A 13,619-nucleotide genomic window follows, 5' to 3' on the forward strand; every position below is an offset into this window, starting at 1 on the left:
TTTGTCCTTGAAAGACACTCAGGACTATAATTTATAAAATAAGTAAACAAAAAGCTTAGTTGTAGTAACTTGACTTTTACAAGGCTTTAATGCAACATACGGAATAGAAGCCTGGTCTGAACATATAAACAGCATATAAACAAAACGAGTTTCTTACAGAGAGAACTGCATCTGAGGGAGGTCAGCTGAAGTGTATTTATGCATGAAATCTCCAGCCCATTTAGAAAATGAAGGCAGGTAGTCCTCTACTTCTTGTTTTATTTCATCTTGATTCAGATTTAAACGGTACCTGCAAAAGTAAGAGATTAAATACGGAAGAATAAATATGAAAAAAGTAAATAAGGACAAAAATACCCAAATAAGCAACCCAAGAACCCATTAACTAATTAATGGATAAACAATGATATATACGTACAATGGAATATTATTCAGCCCTAAAAGGAAGACAGCAGAGCCCTATGGATCCTCTAAAAGAGCTGGTTCAGCAGGGAAGACAAACTTAGCAGCCCTGGCTCTGCCAAGATTGCTTCTCCTGAGCACAACAGCAGCCTCAAGTAGAAACAGAAATCTCACACCTGTCAGAATGGCTATTATCAAAAAGACTACAAATTACAAGTTGGTGAGGATGTGGAGAACAGAGAACCCTAATACACTGTTGGTGAGAATGTAAATTTGTGCAGCCACTATGGAAAACAGTATGGAAGTTCCTCAAAAAATTGAAAATAGAACTACCATACAATCCAGCAATTCCACTTCAGGGTATGTATCCAAAGAAAACAAAAATTCAAAAAGATATGTGCACCCCTATGTTCACTGCAGCATCATCTACAATAGCCAAAATATGGAAGCAACCTAAGTGTTCATTGATAGATGAATGGATAAGGAAGATGTGGTGTATATATACAATGGAATATTAATCAGCCATAAAAAAGAATGAAATCTTGCCATTTGCACAAACATCATTGGACCTAGAGGGTATTATGCTAATAAGTTAGATAAAGAAAGACAAATACCATATGATTTCACTTATATGTGGAAGCTAAAAAAACAAAACAGAAACAGACTCATACAGACAAAGAACAAACTGTTGGTTGCCAGAGGGGAGAGGTAGGCGGATGAGTGAAATACGTGAAGGGGATTCACAGGTACAAACTTCAAGGGGCTGGCCCGGTGACAGTGGTTAAGTTCACGCGCTCTGCTTCGTCAGCCCGGGGTTCATGGATTCAGATCCCAGGTGCAGACCTACACACCGTTCATCAAGCCATGCTGTGGCAGCATCCCATATGCAAAATAGAGGAAGACTGGCACAGATGTTACCTCAGCAACAATCTTCCTCACCAAAAGGAAGAAGGAAAAAAAGGTACAAACTTCTAGAAATAAAATAAATAGGTCACAGGGATATAATGTACAGCATGAGGAATACAGTCAGTAATAGTGTAATAACTTTGCATGGTGACAAATGGTAACTAGACATATTATGGTGATCATTTTGTAATGTATAAAAATATCAAAGCATTACATTGTACACCTGAAACTAATATAATATTGTCTGTCAATTATACTTCAATAAAAATGAATAATTAGGGCCGACCCCGTGGCCGAGTGGTTAAGTTCATGCACTCCACTTCCACGGCCCAGGGTTTCGCCGGTTCAGATCCTGGCCGCGGACATAGCACCACTCATCAGGCCATGCTGAGGTGGCATCCCACATGCCACAACTAGAAGGACCCACAACTACAATATACAACTATGTACCAGGGGAATTTGGGGAGAAAAAGCAGTAAGAGAAAAGAAAAAGAAGATTGGCAACAGTTGTTAGCTCAGGTGCCAATCTTTAAAAAAAAAATTAAGAATTTTAAACAAAGAGGTGAAATTTCTCAAGCCAGGGAGCAACTGCTGATGCCAAAGTGCCCCATACAATCACACACTCAGACTACCAGAGCCAAAGGATATCCTTCCAAAAAGGTATTTGAAAACTAGGAACTTCCAGTGGATAAACATGAGGTAAGCGATGATGAGGAGAGGGAAACGAGGACTCATATACTGCCGGCAGAAATGTAAACCGGAACAATGCCTATCCAGAGCAATTTGGCAGTATAGACCAAAATTTTAAATGTACCCAGACTGGATCCTGTCCTAGAGGGGCAAAAATGCTACAAAGAACATTACTGGACAAAACTGAAATGTGAACAGGTCAGACAAAAGTATTCTACCAATATTAAATTTCCTGAAGTGGATAACTGTACTGTGTTTACATAAAAGAAAATCTTGGGCTGGCCCGGTGGCGCAGCGGTTAAGTGCGCATGTTCCGCTTCTTGGCGGCCCAGGGTTTGCCAGTTCAGATCCTAGGTGAGGACATGGCACTGCCTGGCAAAAGCCATGCTGTGGTAGGCGTCCCATTTATAAAGTAGAGGAAGATGGGCATGGATATTAGCTCAGGGTCAGTCTTCCTCAGAAAAAAGAGGAGGATTGGCAGCAGTTAGCTCAGGACTAAGCTTCCTCAAAAAAAAAAAGAACGAAAGAAAGAAAGAAAATCCTTACTCTTAGGAAATACACAGTTAAGTATGCATTATGGTTTTTTACCCCATGGACATGAGCCCTGAGCCCACTTGGCTCAGTGTCAGCGAGAACGTGTCATGAGCAAAGTCCTTGGCCAGCAGCAGGCTGACGCGCCAGGCACTGAGGCCACACCTGGCCTAACGAAGGTCACCACGTGCCTGGCCCCAGCCATCAGAGTGGTCTGGGCAGAAGAAGACCACAGAGAGGGTGAGGGTGAGTAGAGCCAGCTCTGCCCCCTGCAGTAGGAGCCCCTGAGCCCACAGGGCACCCTAGGATGTCCAGGGCTCTGCTCAGCCTGCACTGTGACCTGTGCCTTCGTGACATACAGCCTCTCATGTATACCGTGATGTATACTACTTAATCTTTGAAAGAGAATCTGCACAAACATACATATATAACAGGTCAATCTGAGAAAAGAGCATACGGATGTTCTCTGTACTAATCTTGCAACTTTTCTCTAAATTTGAAATTATTTCCAAATAAGAAGAATTTTTAAAGCACATATCCTGTGGCCTAAGAATTCCATTTCTAAGTACTGAGCCCAGATATATGCCTGCACAGGTATGAAATAAAAGATACACAAAGGTATTTATCATAGCATTGCTAATAAAAGCAAAGACTGAACTGCCAAGGGGATACTTAAATAAATTACAGTACACCCATACAATAAAACATTATACCACTATTAATTAAAAATAAGATAGCTCAATGAGTGCAGATATGGAATAATCACCAAGATTTCATCTTCCTACACAATAATGTGTATGGTATGCTACATAACAAACAAGATATAAATATACATATATGCATACTATCACATAGAAATGTTTGAAATCCTCTTGGAAGGACATACAAGAGACTGGTAACAGTGGCTGCCTCTGGGGAAGGAAGTGGGAACTAGGAGAACACAGGTAAAAAGGACTTATTTTTTATTGTGTGTCCTCTTGTACTATTACAATAACGTATGGTGTGCATTAATTTATAACCTACTTAGAAATAATTTATTATTGGAAAAAAAGAACCTGGACAATTGGGTAATCTTTTTCCTCAATAAATTTCTACAACCATCCTGGAATCATTCTTCATTGTTATGATCTCCTTAGGTGGATTCTTCCAAGCATTTTACTTTTACAGACCAGGACTCTTTTTAAAGTTTCCAAACCAGCCTATACTGGTTATTTAATGTCTTCGGCATTTAAATTCTCCCTTTTTAATTTTAGTCAAGTGACAGCAAATTGACATGTAACACCCTGGTCTTTCCTGAGATTATCAAGGTATTTAATAATTATTAAGGTATGATCTTCAGGTCTAGACTTTTACTGACATAATGAGAGGGTAGAGTTGAACAGATCTTTCTCCGTTCTAAGGGAGAAGGGTCTATGAAAGAGGGTAGAAAAGAATTCTGGAGGCCAGCCTGGTGGCATAGTGGTTAAGTTCACGCACTCTGCTTCAGCAGCCCTGGGTTTGCGAGTTCAGATCCCAGGCACAGATGTAGCACAGCTCATCAAGTCACACTGTGGCAGCATCCCACGTAAAACAGAGGAAGATTGGCACAGAAGTGAGCTCAGCAACAATCTTCCTCAAACAAAAAGAGGAAGATTGGCAACAGATGTCAGCTTGGGGCCACTCTTCCTCACAAAAAATAAAAAAAGAAAAGAAAAGAACTCTGAACCTATTATTTTAGTATTTGGGAATTTAAAAAAGCATTCTCTTGGGGCCAGCCCTACGGCCAAGTGGTTGGGTTCGTGAGCTCCACTTCAGTGGCCTGGGGTTTCGCTGGTTCAGATCCTGGGTGTGGTCATGGTGCTGCTTGTTAGCCCATGCTGGGGTGGCATCCTGCATGGCACAACTGGAGGGACTTGCAACTGGAATATACAAATACGTACTAGGGAACTTTGGGGAGAAGGAGAAAGAAAAAAAGAAAAAAGACTGGCAACAGGTATTAGCTCAGGTGCCAATCTTAAAAAAAAAAAGCATTCTCTTGAACAGGATTGATATTACTATGGATGGGCAATAATTATGAGGGAATTACTATTTTCATAATTATGAAATGAAACATATTTTTCCTTATTAACTTAGAATATCATGATAAATAACATTATTCAGTGATACCCAAGGATCTGCTAAGAATGCATTCTCTCCAAAATTCTGACCTTCAGTCTTTTATTTATTTATTTATCTATCTATTTATTTAGAGGAAGATTAGCCCTGAGCTAACATCTGCTGCCAATCCTTCTCTTTTTGCTGAGGAAGACTGGCCCTGAGCTAACATCCATGCCCATCTTTATGCCCCCCTCTACCTTATATGGGGGACACCTGCCACAGCATGGCTTGACAAGTGGTGCATAGGTCCACACCCCAGATCCGTACCAGCAAACCCCAGGCCACAGAAGCAGAACGTGCAAACTTAACCACTACGACACTGGGCCAGCGCCCCCCAGTCTTATATTTTTTAAAATAGTTTCCTCTTTCCTACATCGTAATGAAACCATCAACTCTCACGTTACGTGACTAGGAAGGTGCCTCTCTGCTGCATCTTGGAAATCAGATAACTAAGACTTTTAGATATTAGTGAAAAATAGTAACAGATGCTGAGAGTACGAAAGACGTTCCATTATGTAAGGTGCACAAGGTTTAACACATCAACCTCATGAATCCTGAGCAAGGCTGCTCTCAGAAACCTTGTTTTCCTTCATCCCTGTATTCAAGTTGGGTTTTAGACTAATCAGGGTGCCTGATATCTGAATATCTGTGGTGGTTTAAAATATGCCCACAAATTCTTTGACACTCCCTTCAAAAGATGGCACCCAATTCTCTACCCCTGAGAGAGAGGTGGACTTAGTGACTTGTACCTAACAAATAAAAGAAAAACCAGAAGTGACAATGGATGAGTTGAGAGACTAGGTTGTAAAAGGCACTGTGGCTTCCTGTTAGCTCTCTTTCTTGGACCATTCAGTCTGGAAAAAGCAGCTGGCATGTTGTGATGACACGTCAGGCAGCCCTATGAAGAGGCCCCAAATGTCAAGGACTGGAGCCTCCTGCCAACAGCCAGCCAGGAACTGAGGCCTCGTCACCACAACCACGTGAGTATGTCATCTTGGAAGCAGACCCTAACTCCCTGGTCGAGCCCTCAGACAACTGCAGCCCAAAATGGGAGACCCTGAGCCAGAGCCACCCAACCAAGCCTCTTCCAGATTCCTGACCTCCACAGACTGTGAGGCTGCTATCAGATTATGTAAGATGTCTAAAAGCACTTACCACAGCGCCTGGTGTATGGCAAGGTTCTAAAATGTTTTGAGGACAACAGATTGTCCATCAATAGTAAATCAGTTGTGTGGAATTTTGGAACACATCTTTCTCATAGAAACAGTGAAACACAAAATTACATCTGGAAAAACAGGGTTATGTCAACCAGTATGGAAATCAAAATCACCACTAATAAAAACATTTCGGTGGGAAAACGATGGACTGCAACAGGAGTCAAGAAAGAAACAGAGAGAAGAGAGCATGCCCATCCCTCTGCAGGCAGTCACTCATAAAATCCCAATGATTAGCCATTTGTGGGCTTACATACATCATCTCCATTGTCACAAAAAGTCTGCAAAATAGGGATTATCACCTTTTTCAGAATATTTAAGTAACTTCTTTAGTCATAAAACTGACAAAGCCAGAATTTGAAATTAGGTCCATCTGACTCCCAGACACATACAATTTTCAGTATGTCATACTGTTTCCAGAAATAAGGCAAAAAGGTTTTCACACTCACTGAAAGTAGCTAAGAGTCTGTTGTGCACATGTACAGAATATTTATAGATATTTTTGGCTGAAGAGCTTCCACTGCACAATTTCAGAAGCTCTTTACAGAATTGCAACGGGGTACCGCAACCATGGAATCTTCATTCTAGTATTGCCCTAATTTATATTGAATAGTCTAATAGCCAAATACCTTACAGATTCTAGGAAAGATGCTCTTTAAACAAATTGGCACCTGTAGTTCCCCTTGTAACTACTCACATTTCCTTCAGATGCCTTATTTCTTGAACTGTTTGAAAAGCAAGTTCTTGTAGCTTTTCTGGGGCAAAGCTGTCACTTATTGCTTTTTGAAATACTTCGTGGAGAACCGTACCAATCAGCATCTGGCGTGTGACTGAATCAGAGCTCTACCAAAAAAAACACAAAAATTTTATTTTACAATATATTAACAAACATGACCATATATTTATCACCGAACCCATTAAACCAATAGCCAAAGTGCACCAGTAAGAAAATGCCAAGATACTAAAGACTGTTTTTTTCTGGTGGGTGGAATTACAGGTGACTTTCACTTTCTTCTGTTCAGAACTACCTGACTTATTTTACAGGTATGAATTATGTTTAAGATCAATATATTCTCATTTCAAAAAAAATTAAAATAACCAATATGAAAAAATTCAACATATTCTCAAATATTTAACATAGTCATCTCTAATTTCACTTTATAAACTACCTACATAGAAAAGTCAATAAAGGCATAGCTCATAAACTATGAGCTATAGTAAAAGACATTATTCAAAAATTAAATTTAAACTTACAGCAGAGATTTTTGGCAAGAAACTTCTCTCAACTTAAAAAGAAACAGTACTTATCAATGAACTCTTTTATAGCCTACATCTCTCCTTTGTGGCTATCAAAAAACTAGATAAAGTTCACCAAACCATCCATCACGAATTTGAAGAATTCACAGAGGAACTCTCTGTACTATTTTTGCAAGTTCTACGTGAGTCTAAAATTATTTCAAAACTAAAAGTTCTTAAAATATTCAGGTCTGCCTTATAATTATGTGGTTAAAAGAGAAGTTGGTATTCCACCAGAACTGAAGGGAAAAAGCTGATAAACTACAAACAAGTGACAACTAAGATTATCAGACAATCCATTAAGGTACTTCTCCTTCTTTTTCTCTTCTTGCTCAGCTGTATTTTTGGTGTTCTATATACACATAGATCAAGTGTATAATTAAAACCATACTCTGTGAGGAAGAGGAAACTTGAAGAAAAACTCAGGTTCTTCAACAAACAAATGGGACTGAAACAAAGGGCAGAAGGTGGAAGGCAGAACTAATATAGATTAAAAGAAACTTAAGAGATACATTAACCAAACATAATACACAGACCTTGTTTGGTTACTGATGCTACAAAACCAACAAAATAAAATGATATTTTTGATAAAAGATGTGAGATAAACTGGTATTAGATTAATTTAAGAAATTAGTTTTATTGTACACGATAAAGATATTGTACTCATATTTTTAAAAAATCCTTGGCTTTCATTTACTTGCAAAATAATACAATGTTTGGGAACAGCAGAATGGGTACATGGGGATTTCTTATAATCATCTCTGTGTATGTTTGAAATTTTCCATAACAATTTTTTGAAAAGAAACGGTCACATTTATTTTTAGTTCATTGAGAATACATGAAGCCAAGTCTGGAAATGCCTAGATATATTAAACAAAAGATTTTATCATTTAATTTTTTTAATCATTAGGATTAATTATTTTATTAAGTATTGAAGAAGATTCAAAGGATTCAGGCACCTGGCCTTAAGTCCCAGCACTGCCACTTCCTAGCTACATGACTTTGAGCAAGTCACTTCAGCCCTCCAGCCTGATCTTCCTCATCTGCAAAGGGCAGCTGATTAACACCATCTACCTCACAGGATTGCTGGGAGATTAAAGAAAGCGTCAAAGAGCTCTGCAAACTCTAAAACCCTGCAGAAACATTAGCTATTAATATTATTCACCCTAAAAGTTTCACTCAGGACAGCTCTTCTCATACATCGAATACTACTGGCTATGCTTGTGCCAGAAATCAGCATGTCTGGATATAGAATCAAATACCCAAAATCTTCATCTATTATCCAAGTATCAGATATGCAGTCTCCCTCCAAATGAATGATGTCCCCTGGCTCAACTGGTACAGAGCACCTAAAAATAGAGCAAAGTTAAATACAGAGTTTATGTTCCTACATTTAAACATATTAAGGAGGCTTCAAAAAATAACTATTTTATCTGAAGAAATACGTATTTCCAAATTTCTGGATCTTTTAAAAAAATTAAATGCCAGGATGCAGTCTTCTGAATCAATTCCTTAGTCACTCTATTCCTGTCCTCCTCTGAAACACACCTGAATGATCGTGGGTTTTCCTTAAATCCCAAAAAAGAAAACTGTTTAGTGTTATAGTATCGCTTACTGCAAAAGCTACCAAATCTTTAAAGGTGCAATATATAGCTCCAATTATGAATTAGGTTGTTTTAATAATTAATTATCTCATTCTTAAGACTTACAGCGATATCTACAGCCTCTGTAAGTCTTGAGGCATGAAGCCACACCCGACGCAGCAAGAATAAAATCATATTTATCTAGTTCAAACCATTTAACTAGCAGCCTAGACAAAGAGCCTAGACAAAGTTAGACCTCCACCTTCCCCACATCTCCCCTTCACCCCTCACATCCCATACTTTGCTTGAGTAGAGAAATCCAAGGTTTAAGAATGTTCTTATGCTGTAATTAATTTTGCTCTTAGTGAGAACTAACATGAATTTCAAGCTGCAACCTTAAAACAAAGTACTGGGAAAAAGGAAGCAGTCATTCAATAGGTTCCTTTGAACTTGATTTTCAAGTGACAATAAAAATCAAGTTTGGGAATAATGGACTTGAGATGCTGGGGTAATAGGCAGAATTTTTATGCAGAATTAATTCAGGTTCAGATCTACTCCCTTTATTAACAAGAACATTCACACAACATTAAATTAAATTATAGCAACATTCACAGAAGGCCATGTGACGGGTTTTAAGATGGTACCCTTAAGACGGCCAGACCAGTGCTTTTGAGCATACATAAAATTACCAGTCATTCCTAAGGATGCACAGTTCTTTATATTCTAGCGACTGAGAAGCAGTGATGATAAGGTGTTTTTCATGGTTTCTTTCTTCATTCTGTACAACATTGACTTCTAACACCAGGTACCGGTTATCCACTCCTCGGCTCAGAACTGTTTTAGAAAAGGAAGCTTCCACCTTCTTCTGAAATCTAAAGCAAACACATACAAAACTAATGTAGCACAAGCATGAAATAAGAAGCCATCCAAACTCCTTTATCTACAAACCTTCCAGTTATCTAGCTTTGTTTCTTCTGGAAAGTTTATACTAACGACCTTTAGCTAAAATAGGCAAAAATTAAGAAAGCAAAGGCATAGCAGAGTTCCTATTATAAAAACTTCCCAGAAGCAATGCCATTTAAAACATGCTTATGATATGGATTTTTCCAAATATAAGCTCTATGGGGAGCTCTGTGGAACATCCGTGATTGTGAAGATTAAGGATAAACCGAAAAATATTAAACCAACAAATTCCTGCCACTGGTGCAAATCTTTCCAAAGTACAAGTAAAAGGAAATAAAAGAGATGTTTGTTATGGAAAAGCACAGTGTGGGCAGTTCACTAGAAGTCCTACTGTGAGGCACAGAATTATATTGATCTTTAAATTAGGAGCATACTTAGAAATCATGTATTCCAACCTACTATTTAATGCAGACAGTCCTATAAAATCTCATTGAGGGGCCAGCCCCATGGCCAAGTGATCAAGTTCCCACACTCGCTTTGGAGACCCAGGGTTTTGCTGGTTCAGATCCTGGGAGTGGACATGGCACCACTCATCAGGCCATGCTGAGGAGGCGTCCCACATAGCACAAGCAGAAGAACCTACAGCTAGAATATACAACTATGTACTGGGGGACTTTGGGGAGAAGAAGAAGGAAAAAAAAAAGAAGATTGGTAACAGATGTTAGCTCAGGTGCCAATCTTTAACAAAAAAATTTTTTTTAATAAATAAATAAAATCTCATTGAGGATCAACCAGCCTCTGCCTTGTAGAGAAAGCAAGCTTAACGCCTGTCACATTAGCTCATAGAGTAACTCAGAAATTTCTTATTTATAATGAGCAAGTCAATTTCATAATACTTTTATCTATTGATCCCAGCCGCCTGAAAACTTTGCAAAATAATCTCTCCTCTAAAAAACACTGAGTCCTTCTTAAATCTTCTCTGTGTGACCGCAGGAAGTCTTTATCAGTGATGGTCCAACAATGATGGCTCCCCTTTATCAGAGGGTCCGAAGTCATTCTCTCTCCAATTATTACACCAAATGCCTTTCACATTACCCTAAAATTATCTTCGTCACCTAACCCTGGGTGCTATTATTTTGTAACCGCCTCATTCACCTATCCTACCCAGCTTCAGGCCACGAATTTCCCAAGGTCAGCTGACATCTTCCAAAAAGCACTGCTGATCAAAATCCAAAATGCAAAGATCCGTCAACAATAGCTGGCTAGCATCATCATTCTTATCAAGAATAACCCCATACCATGATTGTGGGTCAAGTTTCTCCGACCATTTACGCCGAGCTGAGGGCGCAGAGTTCACCCTGGGATAAGTTCTCCAACTAAACATGGAGAAAAACATTTAGTAGTTGCAATTTCCTCTTATGAAAATAGTTAAGGTGGCTGGAACCCCTCAAATTCGGGAAAAAGATGAAATCAAGGGAAAGAATAAATTGCTGGGTGAGGAAAAATTTTCAGGCTCCGGCCTGAGTGTGGTCCCAAAGAAGACCCTGCGAAACAGACCCCCAGGTCTGGAGGTTCGTCGGGCGCCCGGCGCCCAGGCCCGGCCCGCCGCGGCTGGGTGCGGCCTCTCCCGCTCCTCTCTTTCAAATCTCCCGCTTGGCCCCCAGGCCCTCCCCGCGCTCCGCTCACCGCTCCGCCGCCGGCGCAGCCTCCTCCCCGAAACTCTTCTCTATCAGCAGCCCCAGCTCCTCCAGGGCCTCCATCGCGGGAGCGAAGACCGCAAACCACTAACAGGTAAGTCGGAGAAACCCGGAGCAACACTGAAGACGAAAAGGAGCGCGAGGCCACGAGGCACCGCGCGCATGCGCCGACCTGCCCGCTACCAAGAGCCCTGCGCGGGCGGGCCCTCCCGCGGCCCGCGCGCCTCCGTGGAGCGCACCGCCGGGGCTGCCGGGGACGCCGGGGAGCCTCTGTTCGTTTGCCTTAGGGTTTGGGAAACGGTCTTCATAGTGTGGCCCAGGCTAAATGCTCCCGCCTTCTGTCCAGACACACCAACCCATGCCCAACACACGCCCTTAGTTTGAATAGAACCATGTGCAGTTGCCCAAAGCCCAGCGTTCCGTTAGCCTTCGGAATTTTGCTTTCTCTGGAAAACAACCTCTCCTCCTCCATTTTTTTTCTGGAAAATTCATTGAGAAAACAGAAGCTGTCAGATAGGAACTTCCTCATCATGCTACCATTAAATCTATGAAACTACCAATATCGGCTCCTATCTTATAACCTCTTTTCACAGTGGGCAAAGCGTTCTTCCTGTCAGTGGACAATCCCCCTGCTTGTACTCGGGAAATCAAGGCCCCTACCCTTCTCAAGGGCGCTGCTTCTGCAATTATTTCCTCTTTCTCTTGTGTCGTCAACCTGGCCCTCACTATTGGAATGCTCCTAGGTTTGTAATGAGGCCGGTATCTCCACCTTTAAAAGATATTAACTTGGGGCCGCCGGGTGGCGCAGCTGTTAAGTGCGCCCTTTCAGCCTGGCTGGCCGGGTTCCCGGCCGGCCCGGCCGGTCCTGGGGGCGGACACGGCACTGCTTGGCACGCCATGCTGTGGTAGACGTCCCACACATGAAGTAGTGGAAGATGGGCACGGATGTTAGCTCAGGGCCAAGCTTCCTAAGAAAAAAGAGGAGGATTGGGGGCAGATGTTAGCTCAGGGCTGATCTTTCTCAAAAAAAAGGTATTACCTTGATAGAACTTACTCCATCCCTCTCTTAGGCACTCTCCAGAGCAAAACTTCTTGAAAGAATTTTCTTCAACATGCAGATGGCCAACAGGCACGTGAAAAGATGCTCAAAATCGCTAATCATAAGGGAAATGAAAATCAAAACCACAATGAGACATCACCTGACACCTGTTGGAATGGCTTTTATCAAAAAGACAAGAAATAACGTAGAAAAAAGGGAAGCCTCCGTACCATTGGTGGGAATGTAAGTTGGTGCAGCTACTATGGAAAACAGTGTGAAGGTTCCCTAAGAAATTAAAAAATAGAATTACCAGGGGCCAGCCTGTGGCCGAGTGATTAAGTTTGCACGCTCGGCTTGGGTGGCCCAGGGTTTCGCCTGTTGGGATCCTGGGTGTGGACATGGCACTGCTCATCAGGCCGTGTTGAGGTGGCATCCCACATGACACAACTAGAAGTTCCCACAACTAAAAATATACAACTATGTACCACGGGGCTTTGGGGAGAAAAAGAAAAAGAAAATCTTTAAAAAAACATAGAATTATGATATGATTCAGCAATTCTGCTTCTGGGTATATAGCTGAAAAAAGCAAAAACACTAATTCAGAAAGATATATGCACTCCTATGTTCATTGCAGCATTATTTACAATAGCCAAGATATGGAAGCAAAAGTGTCCATCAATGGATGAATGGATAAAGAAGATGGGCATATATATACAAAGGAATATTACTCAGCCATAAAAAAGAAGGAAATTTGCCATTTCCAACAACATGGATGGACCTTGAGGGTATTAAGCTAAGTGAAATACATCAGACAGAAAAACACAAATATTGTATGATTTCACTTTATATGTGGAATCTAAAAAACAGAGCAAACAAAACAAAAAAGAAACAGCCTCATAGATATAGAGAACAAACTGGTGGTTGCCAGAGCAGGGAGGTTGAGGGGTAGAAGAAATGGATGAAAAGGCTCAAGAGGTATGAACTTCCAGTTATAAAATAAATGAGTCATGGGGATGTAATGTATAGCATGGGGAATATAGTCAATAATAGTGTAATAACCTTGTATGGTGACAGATAGTACTTAGACTTATTGTGGTGATCATATAATGTACATAAACATCAAGCACTCTGTTGTACACTTGAAACTAATATAATATTGCACATCAATTATACTTCAAAAAGAAGAATTTTCTTTAAGGCTATGTTCAATTTCAACTCATATTCA

At 40.6% G+C, this 13,619-nt stretch overlaps 1 protein-coding gene across 1 annotated transcript in view; it reads right to left on the bottom strand.

The window, feature by feature from the left end:
* The window catches only part of DNA2 (DNA replication helicase/nuclease 2), a 46,741-nt gene extending 35,202 nt beyond the window's left edge, over window positions 1-11,539 (bottom strand). Inside the window, exons 1-5 of the mRNA XM_070563938.1 lie at window positions 11,345-11,539; window positions 9,445-9,627; window positions 8,338-8,521; window positions 6,574-6,719; window positions 158-289 (exon numbers count right to left, since the gene is read on the bottom strand). Coding sequence (XP_070420039.1) covers window positions 158-289; window positions 6,574-6,719; window positions 8,338-8,521; window positions 9,445-9,627; window positions 11,345-11,418 — 719 coding nt within the window. The 5' untranslated portion in view covers window positions 11,419-11,539. The remainder of the gene's footprint in view (window positions 1-157; window positions 290-6,573; window positions 6,720-8,337; window positions 8,522-9,444; window positions 9,628-11,344) is intronic.
* Between the last annotated feature and the right edge of the window lie 2,080 nt (window positions 11,540-13,619).

Source organism: Equus przewalskii, chromosome 1 (genome assembly GCF_037783145.1).
Source record: "Equus przewalskii isolate Varuska chromosome 1, EquPr2, whole genome shotgun sequence".
NCBI classification, from domain to species: domain Eukaryota; kingdom Metazoa; phylum Chordata; class Mammalia; order Perissodactyla; family Equidae; genus Equus; species Equus przewalskii.